Here is a 14,024-nt window from a genome sequence, read left to right as displayed (position 1 = left end):
GGTATTAGGTGGATGTTAGGTGGATCGATATCAGGTGGATCATCAGCACTCGATGACAAGTACGAGGATCGGTGCGAGGAAAGACTGAACGTTATCCATATCTTGGAAGGATTGGAGGGATTTGATTCCAAAACTGACTGACTCTCTATAGGCGCTAATTTTCGATTTTGGGTGCGAGGAAACTTCTCGCGGAACTTTAGGTAAACCGTTCGATCTTGTCTTGATCGTTGGGCGATCAGCTTGGGATGATCTTCTTGGCCTCGATCTCAGTTGTCCTCCGATCGGACAAGAATCGAGCGAAGTTGGCCGGGGGTTGAAAAGAGATGAAAACGTTTGTGTTCCGATCCAGGGCGAAATGTCCTCGAAGACTGGATCAATCGCGATCCTAACGATCGTTCACCGTTCACGATTTTTAGATTATTACGAGTCGCTTGGAGATTAATTGCCGGGATTCGACGTTTCAATAAAACCCCGAAAATCTCCCTTCTCGGTTACGACAACACACTGTACACTGTATTATATATATATATGTACGCAGATGACGAAGTTATGTCGAGTCGAGATGCATAACGTAACGGATTATCCTACAAGGTGTGAAGTGGAGTCGCGACAACGAAATATCGTCGACATCGAATCCCGGTTGTTAAGCACGACTCTCCAAGGAGAGTCTCTCCCACAAGCACTGCCAACGAGGGTTCGAATTTCGAACCGTGTGCTCTCTCTCTTTTCCTCCTGGTATTCTGATATTCTCATCAGCTAATTCATCATTCCCTCCCCCATCGTGCGCCGCATCACGAATTATTCGGCGCGTATTTGATAACTAGCTAGATAAATCTGTCGTTACGAACACTGGGGGAAAGCTATCGAAGATTCCTCCTCTCGCGAACAGATTCGCCTCCTCTCCCGAAGAAGGAAGAGATCCGCGACATTGGAGACAATTTCGTAGTGCGATATAACGTTTCCTCGAGAAGATCTCGTTTCCCGTTTACCAACGATCGGTAAAACGAATCGAGAAACCTTCGAATGACCGACGATAACCGCGGTTCCTCGATTTTCTGCTGGTATTCTAGGAGTGACGAATAGAAGAAGAATAAAATAAAAAGATAGAACGCACGCGGTGCGTTCTTGGAACTGTTCCAAAATCCATTCGGAACGTTTCGAGAGTTTCGAAAGGAACGATTTGCGCGATTTTTCGAGGAATTGTTGCGCTTTGGGTTGCCCGATCGAATCGAAAGAAAGAAACAAGAGAATCTCTCGCGATGGCGGAATCTCTCGAAATCTTTCCTTTGTGATACATTTCTTCTGTGATTGCTATTGATAAATTTCTCGAGACACGAGCGGCCGTTCCCTCCCGTGCCCGCAATCGTGTTCCAGTGATTCTGTCGTATATCCATATCAGGTATAGAGATAGAAGAGCGCGAATTGTCGCGTTCTCTCGTGATCCATCTTTTTCTCGAACACCATTCGATGATCGAGGCTCGAAGCCCTAAATCATCCGTAGAATTGTAGCGATTATCTAGATTATCGTGAGTCGTTATCGGCCTTTTCTAATTTGAAAATTATCTTCTTTAGCCTTAATCTACTAGTCTTATTCGGTGGCGAATTCTAAATCGATGTCGTAGCGAATAGAATCGGAGTGGGGGAGAAAGGTTCGTCGTTTGTCCCGATGGGTGGATAATTTTGAATTGACGACGTGCCCTCCCCCCTCCCTCCCCCTTAATCGAAATCACCAGATCTCTCTTTGAGAATCTCGTAGATCGAGACCTTAGGATTACCTCTTTCAGTCGAGCGGCCTTTTCACGAATCTCACTTTCTCTCTCTCTCTCTCTCTCTCTCTCTCGAAGCACGCAGAGTAGTAGATTCTCGCCAAAGTAGTCCCACCGCTGTGAGAACGAGTTTATCTCGCTCAACGATACTTCTCCTCGAGAAGATTCGTATTCGTTAGAACCGAGGCGCGAAGGAACGTCTGGCTCGAAATCTCTCTTTGGATCTCATTCTTATTTTCAACGCTCGTTCCCAGATTTTATATATATATATTCATCGTGTAGAAAGTAACGAGGTAAATAAATAGTTGCGAAGAGGGATGCGCCGTCGAATATAATCGAAAAGAAGCGTAGTCGTGGATTCGACGTAGCCGAGCAGAATCGACGTTAACGAGGGAAAATGAGAAGTGATAAATGATCCTCTGGCAGATCGGGGACGAGACCCCATCGGAACCCCATTAAGTGTTCCGCCCCCTCTCCTTTCCTAATCCCCCTTGTGTTCTCCCTCCAACGAACTCGCCATTTTTCTTTCCACTTCCATTCCATTCCATTCCAATTCCGCCGCGTTAATCCTTCCTTTATTCTCCAGATAACCTTCCAATCGTCGCGTCTTGGACGAAATTTGTTAAGTAAATTTGGGTAAATTTTTTTGAAATTGAAACCAGGGTCAGTCGGGAATCAGTATTGGACAGGCTGGGTGAAAAGAAGCTCATCCAAGTTCCATCGAGCCACTTCTTGCTCCGCTTCTTTTCTTACTCGAGCTTCTTCCTTTTTTCAATCCCGTTAATTCGCTAATTATCGCCGGCCATCCTCTTCAGAATCATCATCTCAAAATTGAATTTCGAGAGATCGATTAAAGTCTCTCTCTCTCACCTGTTGTTTGCTATTTTCTTTTCGATAATTTCCATCCGGTTGGAAGAGGAGGTTTCCTTTTCATCTCTGAAGAGGAAGGATCTCCCATTTACACAAGCATTTCTGCAGAATCGGTTGTAGATTCTCCGTTCTGTTGTTCAATGCTGGGTCCATCGATTATCCCCCCGCAAACTTTTCCAACTTTTCCTTCGAATAATCGGAGTTCTTGTTCAGAGGGATTTTAAACGGATATGGGGGGGAAGGTAATACGGAATAATGTGTTTAAAGAGCTGTTTAATTAATATTTGATCCTTCTCAAGTCGGATCACTTTTCATCCTCGAACAACAAGTTTAACAATCGACTCGTACAACCGATTTTTTCCCCGGATCGGTGCAGCCGTCGTTTCGTTACGTCTTTGTTTCCCCCCATTCATAACAGATGTTCGTATAATTGACGCTTGGCACCAGTTCAGATAACAGAAGCTCGGCTGGATTTCAACTTAACGCTTAAATTCAGCGTGGATCACGTGAAATGGAAATTTCCTATTCTACGATGACGATGCACGCAATACTCCTCAGTCGAGAAATATAAAAATTAATTATTGTTGTTATTATTATTATCGTTATTCGCGGATATTGTGCACAGACGTATTTCGGAATCGATGGATGAAAATTTCGTTTCGAATATAATAGATTTAAACAGATTTATCGCGCGATGTTGATCGAGGATATGACAGACGTGTACGTCAGACACGTATACACGAATGATGTTTGTCTGTTCGGTGTCAGTTGTGGCGAACGTGTTCCACGATGGCTTTAAATCAATGATAAGATTCATACGCGGAGAAGGAACATGCGCGGGTGGTTGAGCCGTCAACGGCACAACAAATGTGTTCCTGCAGTATTGTGTACGTTCGCCCAGTCTTCGCTCCAAATTGTCCAAACAGAAGCAAACGGCGTTATTCTCTTCGAACAGCGTTCTCTACGAATAGTCGCTGCGGATTTCTTCTGGGACTCGAGGTGTCTCCTTCCGCTGGAAACTTGGTTTGTAATTTGATTCGTTCTTGATGATTTCGATGCCGTCTCGAATTATAAATAAAATTCTGTGTACGAGACCGAGAAGAGATCTCGAGCCATACGCGCCTACCAGTGGACGATATCCCATTGTCGATATTCGTTCGAATAGGGATATCCAAGTGTGTTTATGAATCGTCTTCCCCGTCTAGGTCGAGCTTCGCCGCTCGTCAGCCCTGTCCTACGTCTTCCATTTTTAGATTAAAGGAGAAAGGAAAAAAGAAGAGAGGAAAAAAAAAAAAAAAATAAAACTCGACTGGAAGCCGCGCATCGAATCCTGCCCGAGCTCGTGCCCGCCTTCTTCTCGTCCGATCGCACAAATAATTAATAATCACAGCCCCGCGACTCTGGCCCCTTCTATAATTACACTAACTCTGTCCGAATTCCATCAAGTTCCACGAGACGACGCTGAAGCATTCGCGGTGTGGACACCAAGTGGAAGTGATTCGTCCCGGGCGAAACCGCGTGTTCGATTGAAGATCACGGGACGGAAAAAAAGAAAGAGAAAGAAAGAAAGAAAAAAGAAAGAAAAAGAAAGAAAAGAAGAGAGAGAGAGAGGGGAAAAAAGAAAATCTCTTCTTGCACGCGTTGTTTCGTTCTCGGGATTATACGTAGAATCCCACTATTCTTTTTTTTCCCTTTATCCAGTTCGACGGGGGAATTGGATAAAGCCGCAGACCAATAAAATACACGTGGAATCGTGGATGTCGCGCGAACGGAGACGAACGAAGCTCGTTCTCCAAAAACTCGACTTTCGTTCCCTTGGCCTTGTTCGGTATCCAAACTTTCGTATATTCGAGCATCATGGACGCTTCGAAACGTCGTTCGAAGATATATATATATATATTATACACGTTCGAGAGATCGATCGACGATCTTTCGAAACTTCTTCCTCGATTCTCGCGCGTATCCAACTTCTATAGGTAATATATCGTATACGTGGATCCTTTGGATTGGGCAGCAGACCAAAAAAGGTGCGAGCTTTCGGCCCTAAGAGAAAAAAAATGTAGTTTTTAAGGAGAAACAACAACTTCTTTTCTTCGTATAGATAGGAGAGACAGTCTAAATCGCAATGAAACGAGATTACATTTAGCTAGAGCTATTGTACGGAGGTGTGTGTGTACGATAGGAGGAGAGTTAATCGATCATTCGATCGGTCGAGGATCGACTTTTTGCTTTCGTCCTTCTCGCTCGAGAACGAACACCCTTTGTTTGGCATTCCGTCCGGCTTGCCGTCCGCGTTAAACGCGTGCAATCAACTCTTTTCGTGGATTGTAATTCTTTTCCAACGAGCCAATTCCCCTTGATACTCCCCCTCCTCGATGAAGAGAAACTACGACTCTTTTCTCTTCCCTCCTATAAAATTCAGAGGAGCAGTTGTTAGAATTTTTTCCCTCCTCTTTTTCTTTTTTACAATCGAAAGTGCATAATTCGCGGAACGTTTAATAATTGGATGATATCGAACGTTCGTTTTAATAATCGTGATTCACGACTGGGAATAATATCTGTAAATATTTCCAGAGAGCGAGATTTATCGATCGATTCCTAAATTGGCGGCATAAATTCGCCACCCCCTAATTGATTTCGTTCGTATCTCGCGACGCAAGCCGGATCCGAGTGCCGATCTCGAGCGCCGTCTCAAGGCCAATCCTCGGCTCGCTCGCGGCCGTTCCACATCGGTTAAAGGGTCGTCGTCCATTTTTAACGAACCAATCTCTCGACTCTTTCAGCGCCTGATTGCGAGAATAGAAAATTTGTAATCTTTAAATTCCAGTGTTTTATAATCTTCGCTTTTTTATTTCTCGCGTAACACACAATTGATAATTTTGCGCTGAACGGGTCAACCGTTGTTCATTGAACGATATTTAACGATTTGTACTTCGTAAAGATTGAACTGTTTCCGGTATCGTGGAGCGAATAAGTTATCAAAGCCTGGAACGCAGAAGTCTTGACACAGAAACCGTCCTCGTTTTAATCAAAATAATATTCGTAAGTTGCCTCTTTTCCACCCATTCGTTCCCACATATCTCGGTCGATTGCTCAAACTTTACATCGCGCACAAGCGTTGCAAACGCGACCACACACACCATCGACTCGATAGAATCGTTCGGTTGATAGAAACGTTTGTCACTGTCAACGTACCGCGAAACGGTTCGATATTCGGAAAGTATAGCGGACGAGGCTTCTTCCACGTGGAAATTTTCTTCAAGGACATTGACGCGTTCGAATATTTAGCGTTAAGAAAGAAAGAAAGAAATTTCTCGATTCTTGACTCGAGAGTATCTTCCTCCTCGTTGAGATACGCGGTGATGAGAGTGGAATCTTCTGATTGATTTTCCTCGATCTTTTTCTTTTTTTTCTTTTTTCCTTCGATCGAGCCGAGGATACCATACGAATTTTAAGTAAGATCCTCGCCACGCATTCCAACCATCTTGTTCACGATTACGCGACGCTTCTCTCTTCCGATGGAGCGCCATTCTCGAAAGAAAGAAAGAAAGAAAGAAAGAAAGGAATCCTTTGCCGAGGCGATGTGTCTGAAGGAAATAAAGAGATTGAGATTTTTTAATTCCGCGTCCTTTAGACCCAACCCCAAACAAGTATTCTCTCCTCACGGATTTGATTTCTCTAATTCCGGACAAATTCCAATCGAAATCGAGAAGGTGACGATCGGGAAAATACGATTGGAACTTTCTTGCAATCCGTTCCATCCGTGAAAAAGAAGCAAAGAAGAAAGATCTTACTCGGATCTAATCTTTACAACCGATTTCACGATTAGTTCGTTGGGTTGGGGGAAGAGCACGCCTGCACGTTATTATTCTCCTCGACGTTCGTGCATACCGCCACTCTGCAGACGTTGGACGAATATCTCGGCCAAGACAGAAGTTCACAGATGAGAAACTGCTTTCCTTGCTTCCTTATTTCGGCAACGAGAAACGAGAAATTGGATGGATATTCGTATATACACGAGTCATCCTTGCACGGTTATCGACTAGAAAATTGTACGAGCAGTGTCCGGCCTTGACCTTAGGCTACACTGAGTATACTCGACGGGTTTTCTTGTGTACGTGTATTTACGTGTTGTTCCTAGGCGAGGGTTGGAGATCTCTCTTTCGAGCTTTCTCGCTGGAGGAAAAGCGTCATTTGCCACGTATATCGTCGATTATCCAGTATTTATTGGAGGAAAGATGTCGTAGAAGTAGATCGATTTATATTTTTCATCGGCCATTTGGATTATTAGACGAATCGAAAGAAAAAGAAGGCGTGGGTTGATTTGACAAAAGTCCATCTGTTTCAATCTGTATCCCGGTAATCGCTATTGGATCGGGATATTGTTCGATTGAAAAATGTCACGTCAAATGTAACGTGCGAGGTCGCTGTGATATATATATGTATATGCAGAGCGACATTATTTATTTCGAGATAAAATCGAAGCTGAAAAGATCGAATCTCGTTCTTGGACAATGTACCGATATCGACGTGGAACACAAATTTCGTTGTCACGTTGCTTCCTCGCTTCTGCACTTGCTCGATCCCGTAAATTATTCCCAGAATTATTTGGTATCGTAATGGAATTCCAATATTCCAATTCGGTACCACACCAACGTCGACGCTGTTGGACAATTTTTGAGGATATTATATATATTTTTCTTTTTTTTCGAATTATCTCGAGGACAGTACAGTCGATTCTTCTCTTATTTTTGCCAAGTTTTGCCGAGTTTTTCTCAGATCAATTTTCGTCAACCCTCCTCCTCTCTGCCTCTCGGCTTGACGGCAAAAATCTCCCGAACAACATTTCCCGCGGGACTCGCGTCGTTCACGTCGCACAAGCCGGCAAAGTTTCGAGGTCTCGAGCTGAATTTTTCTTGCACGTGTCAACTTTCCTCCTCCTCCTGCTCCTCCGTGCTTCAACGTCGTCGAGTCCTTTTTTTTTTTCATTTCCACGGAACACTTGGGCGCGCGTCGTCGCGTGCGTTTAGTGCGTCGCGTGGCTGGTTCACAATGGACGACGAGTGGTGGAAAGAAAAAAGAGAGAGAGAGAGAGAGGGAAAGGAAAAAGGATCGGCGATTCTTTGGCGCGAGTTCTCGAATCGCGTGTTTCACGATCGGGCGAGAAAATGGAAATTTTCACGTCGCTTTGTTCTTTTCTTTTCTTATCGAGGAAATTAGATTCGTTGTTGTTACTATTATCATCATCGTAATCTTGTTTCCTCTTAGATGGAATTATTTTAAAGATGTTTTTTAAAAGTTTAAAAAGATGAAATTTTTGGTTTTTATATAGGGGATACAGGGAGTGAAAGAGTATAAGTAGGGATAAATTCAGAGTGAATATTTATATGTTCTTTTCTTTCCTTTTCGACGAGGAAATTAGATTTGTTGTTAGTATTATTATTATCATCATTATCGTAATCTTGTTTCCTCTTAGATGGAATTATTTTAAAGACGTTTTTTAAAAGTTTAAAAAGATGAAATTTTTGGTTTTTATATAGGGGAGTGAAAGAGTATAAGTAGGGATAAATTCAGAGTGAATATTTATATGTTCTTTTCTTTCCTTTTCGAGGAAATTAGATTTGTTGTTGTTACTATTATCATCATCGTAATCTTGTTTTCTCTTAGATGGAATTATTTTAAAGATGTTTTTTAAAAGTTTAAAAAGATGAAATTTTTTATATAGGGGAGTGAAAGAGTATAAGTAGGGATAAATTCAGAGTGAATATTTATATTCACGGATATGTGCCGCGGATTTTCATTCGCGAAATATTGCACGAGATATTAAAATGTATGGAGATTTTTTTTAAGTGGACATTCGCTTCGCTCTTCAAATATCCTTTGGATGTATGTGTATTTTTTGTGTTCAAATTCAAATTTTGCGCTCAAATCGTACATCGGGGGCAATCCCATCTATGATAATTAAAAATTTGGTTCGATTCATTTTTTCCCTTTTTTTAAAAACGAAATTATCGTTTCATTAAATACGCTCAATTATTCCAATATTTTAATATCTCGATGTCTTCCTTTCTCCTTTTATCGTCGCCGTTTATTCTACATTCTCTGTCCGCTCTCTCGCATCAATTATAGGAGCCGGTCCTTCCCTCTCGATCATCATCATCAGATGCTGTGAACCACGTCTTTGTCCCCGATTATTGACCCACGCGTTACCTAATCCTCGCCTTTTGTCTAAGTGCCACGCTTCGCCACCTCGTACTATGCAAATCTTCTATCCGAGTTTCCAACCGATCCGCCAACTTTGCAACGCGATTGCTTTCTCGTGAACAAGTTTCGTTAAAAGGGAGCTTGGTATAAACTTCATATCTTTGTATGCGTTGATTAATCTATTCTGCACACACACGGCATATACACTTTTTTCTCTTTTCCAAGGAAAAGGGAAATTGATTGATTTACGAAACAGATAAATATTTTTCTCTCTTTGAATTTTCGTGTGTATAATTTCTCTGGATAGTAGCTTTTAACCGTAATTGAAAATGTTCAAGAGTACGTCGTTGCTTTCGATTTATGGATCGCGATGAACTTCGATCTCTTCATTCGTGCAAGCAAAATTCTTGAGAGAATTTTCGAACGTTTCCCTGAAAATTTCCTGAATAAGATACAATTACGAGCCCTAATTTCAGCTCGTGATCGAGAAGATATTGGTTTATCACTTTTTAGAGAAATTATATTTTTCAAAGGATATGATAATTCGTGTTGATATCATGGAATAATTCAATCGTGTTGATTCAACGTATTCGAATTTGAAGAAATTGTCATATTAACAAACACATAGCGATCCTCGAATATCGATAGGAGTCACGTGAATGAAATTAAGGTTCCTCTTTCGTTTCTATTTTCGATGCAAAAATCGGACAACATCGATGCTAATTACTGTCAAACTCTTCCTCTATCTTGGACAGATACTAATCGATAAAATTGACGTTGCCAAACGTGAACACATCTCTCCACCATTGCTATCAACGTGTTTCGATTCTTCTGAAATCGTCCTACAAACGTTTTAACTCTAAACTCTCTACATATATATTAATTTCAATCAAAGATATTCTTCACGAGATCGTCCAAACTGAGCTGAGCTGAGTTTTCGAATCGTGCAATATCCGTTGTTAAATGATTCCTTCAGAGGAATTTCAACGAACGAGCTTCGCGGAAAGAACGACGAGATTCAGGAAAAAAGAGAATAAACAAATAAATAAATAAATTTCGTCGATTTTTCCAAAAATTTCCGACTCCTGTGCTCCTCCAGTGGCCTCGTTATCGCTTTAGTTGTCGCGCGTTGCCTGACGGAAGGATCGGGGGGGAAGGCGAGGAGAGAAAAGATGATAAGATATAAGTGAGAAAAATAAAAAGGGAAAAGAAAGAATAAATTATACAAGATAATTGTCACCGAGCGCGTCGAATTAATTGCCCCGATAATAATGCGTATTATAATATATAACACGAGTTGCTTTCATGAATAATGCATAGCCGAAGGAACACCGGGAGCCTGTAGTGGAGCATCCACTTCAGATCAGCCAGGCAAGATAAAATTGAATCTTAAGTGTCCGTCTGAAAAGCTCCGTCAATTCACTTTTGCCGTCGGCCCAGTAACGAGCACCATCTTTTCGACACTTCTACTTGCCAACCTTCGAGATAACCCCTCCCCCCACATCCTCCTCCAACAATCCCTACGATTTATTAAGAGAATTAGAAAAAATGATGAAATTTTTCGATCCCCCGATAAATTGGAATCCATGGAAAATCGTGGCCGTGGATCGGAATATGATGAGGAGGTGTATGTGTTGTACTATGTTTCCTATATATATTTTTGTTCTTTTTTTCTCTCTCCCTCTCTCGCGAAAGATGGATGAATTATTTTAGAATTTGATTCCTTTTTTTCTCGAGAAAGTGAAGGGAAAGATCGTTGTGTAAAAAATATTGTGAAATTTTTAAATTTACCCTCATCATTTTCGATCCACTCCCATTTTGCCTGTTGATGTTAATTACCCCTCCTCCCCGTCTCCCTCCTCTCCAATTTTTGCTCCACTTAATCGTTATTAGAAACCGATTGGCCCGATTATACATATACGACACACCTATATATACATATATATAGCTGGTTCGATTAAATATATTGTATATAATTGAACGTGGATCATTGTTACCTTGTGTATGTTTCTGTCCAATCAAGGGTACGAAGCGAGAGAATTTCTTTTTTTTTCCGCGACGAGGAGGAGGAGGGGGGCCTGATCGAGTTCGAAAAATGGAAAAAATCGATCCGTCACAAGACATCCAATCCCCGATATCGAGAAACAAAATTTTACGAAATTACATGCGGATAGAAACGGATCGACGAATATTCGAAATATTCGAAAAATTGTCTCGAGAGATGTCTGTATGCCGTGTGTCTATATATATTTGGTGGAGGCCGCGTTAACGCCACCCTTTGATCGATTTCCTCGCTTCGATCGTGCGAAAGAAACCTGGAACGAGATGGGCCCACGACGATAATAAATCATCTGTTTTTCGCCTCGTTCCGGAGACGAGTGTCAGGGATTGGGAAATTCGGGAGCCCTCCTCGTACTGGGCTCCATCCAGTACATCAATCAATCATCCCCCGATTTCGTTTCGTTCGCAAGAAAATTAATTAGAAACCGGACAGCCTGTCGGCTCGCCTCGATTATAGCCGGTGGTGATGAAAGAAAAAGAGAAAAAGGAAAAATTATTCCTCCCCTTCCTCTCCTCCACGTGATTCGCATCCAACGTGGTCGGTTCCAATCGTCGTTCAAATTAATTATCTTTCAACAGGTAAGTGGGTGGACGGACGGAACCGGCTGTAAACGTCGCGACGAGGCAGGCTGCCGTTTCTCAATTTTTACGATTACGACCCTTTACGACTTTATCGGGCCAGTTAACCCCTCAACATTCGTCGATATATGAAATCATCCTCGGTGTATTCGCGCCAGGTGTTTCCAGGTGTTTCTGCGTAAACGCTTCACGGAAACGCAGAAATCTTTAGATATTTTCCACGAGGATTATACATCCCTCGTGTGTGAACATCTCTTTCATTCTCATTGTTATAAATGTCGGAAACACCTGGTAGCGATCGATATTAAATCGATACTAATTCGAGAAATTTCGTCGAAATTGATCGAGATTTGTCTTATCTCTTCCCCCTCTACCCTCTTAATTTCTGCCATTCCATCCATTTCTCGTCGAGAAATCGTATTCACGCGTAATTTCACGATGTAAATATGTACATTTTGTAACATAAAACACACCGTCTCGGCACCCTGTTGTGTGTGGTTCGTCCCGTAGAAACAGTTCTCGTCCGTTTAAGGTAAGACCCTTAATTTAACGACAAGAAAAAAAAAGGAACTATTGTTACTATTTCTGTCTGTCTCTTTTTTGTTTTTGTTTCTTATTCTTTTTTTCTTGATCGCCACCCCATTGATACGAAAAGCCTGCTAGTTAATTGCAGATTAGCATTACATTGTTGGGAAATGTTGTTCACTTATTGATCGATTACTAATATGTTTCTTCTTCTTCTTTTTCTTCTTCTTCTTCTTCTTCTTCTTCGTTCTCTTGGCACACTTATCCTCCACCCCATCACCCAGCATTGCGCTACTCGCATTGCGTTACGTTATTATGCCTCTCTTGTTTCTTGGATTGTTTGAATGCGAAACTTTTCTTCACGAACCGTATCTTTCAGACACGATTTTCGCGAGTCGTTCGAATCATCGTTCCCAACACTTCTCCCCCTCGAAAAACCCTATTTTCCTCTTCTTTCTCTCTCTTTTTCGAACGATACCCGTTCGCTCATCCCTTCTTCCATTCCTCCACCTCCCCTCGTGTCGTTGAACTCGCGACCGATTAATTAGCGAGCGACTCGAGGACGCGACAAGTTGCATGATAATCAAGAACCGTTGTCTGTTGCGGGGGCCGCGATTGGCCCCCGTGTTTTTGACCCCCGATCGACTCGAACGAACCCCTTGGTTACGTTTCACTTGGATCGATCGCGAGCCAACCAACCTCTAATTATTCTGTTTTCTTTCAGTGAGACGAGATTTTTAGAGATGTAAGATATACCTTTTTTCTATTTTTCAAATAGAATTTACCGATCGATTGAACAAACTCTTCTGTTACCTTTCGTTCGTCGAACGTCTTATTTTTCTCTCCTTTCGCGAACAAGATACCAAAAACGGAGAGAAAGTTGTATCAACCGGGAACTTATTATATTGGGATGGGAAAGTTGCGCACGATAATTTGCTCCTTTCTTAAAGGAACAATGGACAGCGTCGAATGGCCTGATCGCGATTGTAAATTCGTTCCAAGGAGATATTTTTGTTTCAACTGTTTGATATTAATAGAGATTCTTTTTCAAAAAAAAAAAGTGATAAAAATACGATGAAAAATATCGTTCGAAACGGACGGACGATATTCTTTTTTTCAAGCCGCGCTCCAAAGTTCAAAAGTTTAAATTCGCGAAATTAAAGTCGCGATATTTCCGTTCTAAATTAGAAACGAAGAGGGAGGAAATGAAAATTCTAGGATAACGGAATATCCACCCGCAAATACGCGACATTTCCACAGGACGATCGCACAAATTTCGACAAATTTTCGGGAAAATACGGGACACGTATGTATTGATTCGTCGCGAAAAGATGGACGCATCCGAGCGGTGCGACAATTGGATAAACACGATTCAATTCGATCTCGCGATTATTTCGATTCTCTTTTCAACATTGTCCAATTAAAATTCGTGTCCCGTTTCCGTGATAATGATTTTACACGGCCGTTTCGTCGCCGATTCCTCCCCCCGGAAACGCGTCCATTGAACGCGTCATTGCCGACCAACTCGTTGCGTTGCACAGTTTTCGGGAAATCGGAGTCGGCTGCGTTAAACGCGGGCTAATTAAATTTAATTAAGCCCGCCGATTAAGTCCGTTCCGCTGGTTTGCGAAGTGGTTCTCGCGCCAACGAGCGAGACAACGAAACAGGGATGATCGATGCTCGATCTAGGTAGTGGAAGATCCTAGAGGTTTTTTTTTTTTAGTCGAATCGACTAGACTCGAAGCTCGTTTGGTAGTCGAGGACGAGTGCAGAACGAGACAGAACTCGGTCGGAACGACAGGAGAAACGACGCACTGTCGGGGGTGGGGGACGTTTATACGTATCATAAACGGATTTTAAGGCCTCTTTCGTCGCCCTTCCAGAGCTGGAGTTGTGTTTAGATAGAATTATTTTTTTAGGGATTAGGGATAGATCCGTGTAGATACATGTACGACGTATAGAAACAAGGAAACGTATGGAAGATGTGTAGATGATACAGTAGATCGATTGATTTCTTTC

At 42.1% G+C, this 14,024-nt stretch overlaps 1 protein-coding gene across 11 annotated transcripts in view; it reads left to right on the top strand.

The window, feature by feature from the left end:
• The window catches only part of LOC108004322 (potassium voltage-gated channel protein Shal), a 155,689-nt gene that overhangs the window by 70,307 nt on the left and 71,358 nt on the right, over positions 1-14,024 (top strand). The window contains exon 6 of one of the 11 annotated variants that reach the window (XR_009833452.1): positions 9-4,199. The exons of 8 other annotated variants lie outside the window; for them this stretch is intronic. Coding sequence is in view for 2 of the 3 variants with exons in the window: in XM_028663990.2 (XP_028519791.1) it covers positions 4,083-4,166 (84 nt within the window). In the remaining variant the exon portion in view is untranslated. Of the gene's footprint in view, positions 1-8; positions 7,455-10,160; positions 10,212-14,024 lie in introns of those variants that run through there. 2 more of the 11 variants (XM_062087297.1, XM_028663990.2) reach the window with 2 other exon arrangements.

This window comes from Apis cerana, linkage group LG1, assembly GCF_029169275.1.
Source record: "Apis cerana isolate GH-2021 linkage group LG1, AcerK_1.0, whole genome shotgun sequence".
NCBI lineage: Eukaryota > Metazoa > Arthropoda > Insecta > Hymenoptera > Apidae > Apis > Apis cerana.
The sequence above is the reverse complement of the archived record's forward strand: the minus strand, read 5'-3'. Positions and strand labels throughout refer to the sequence as shown.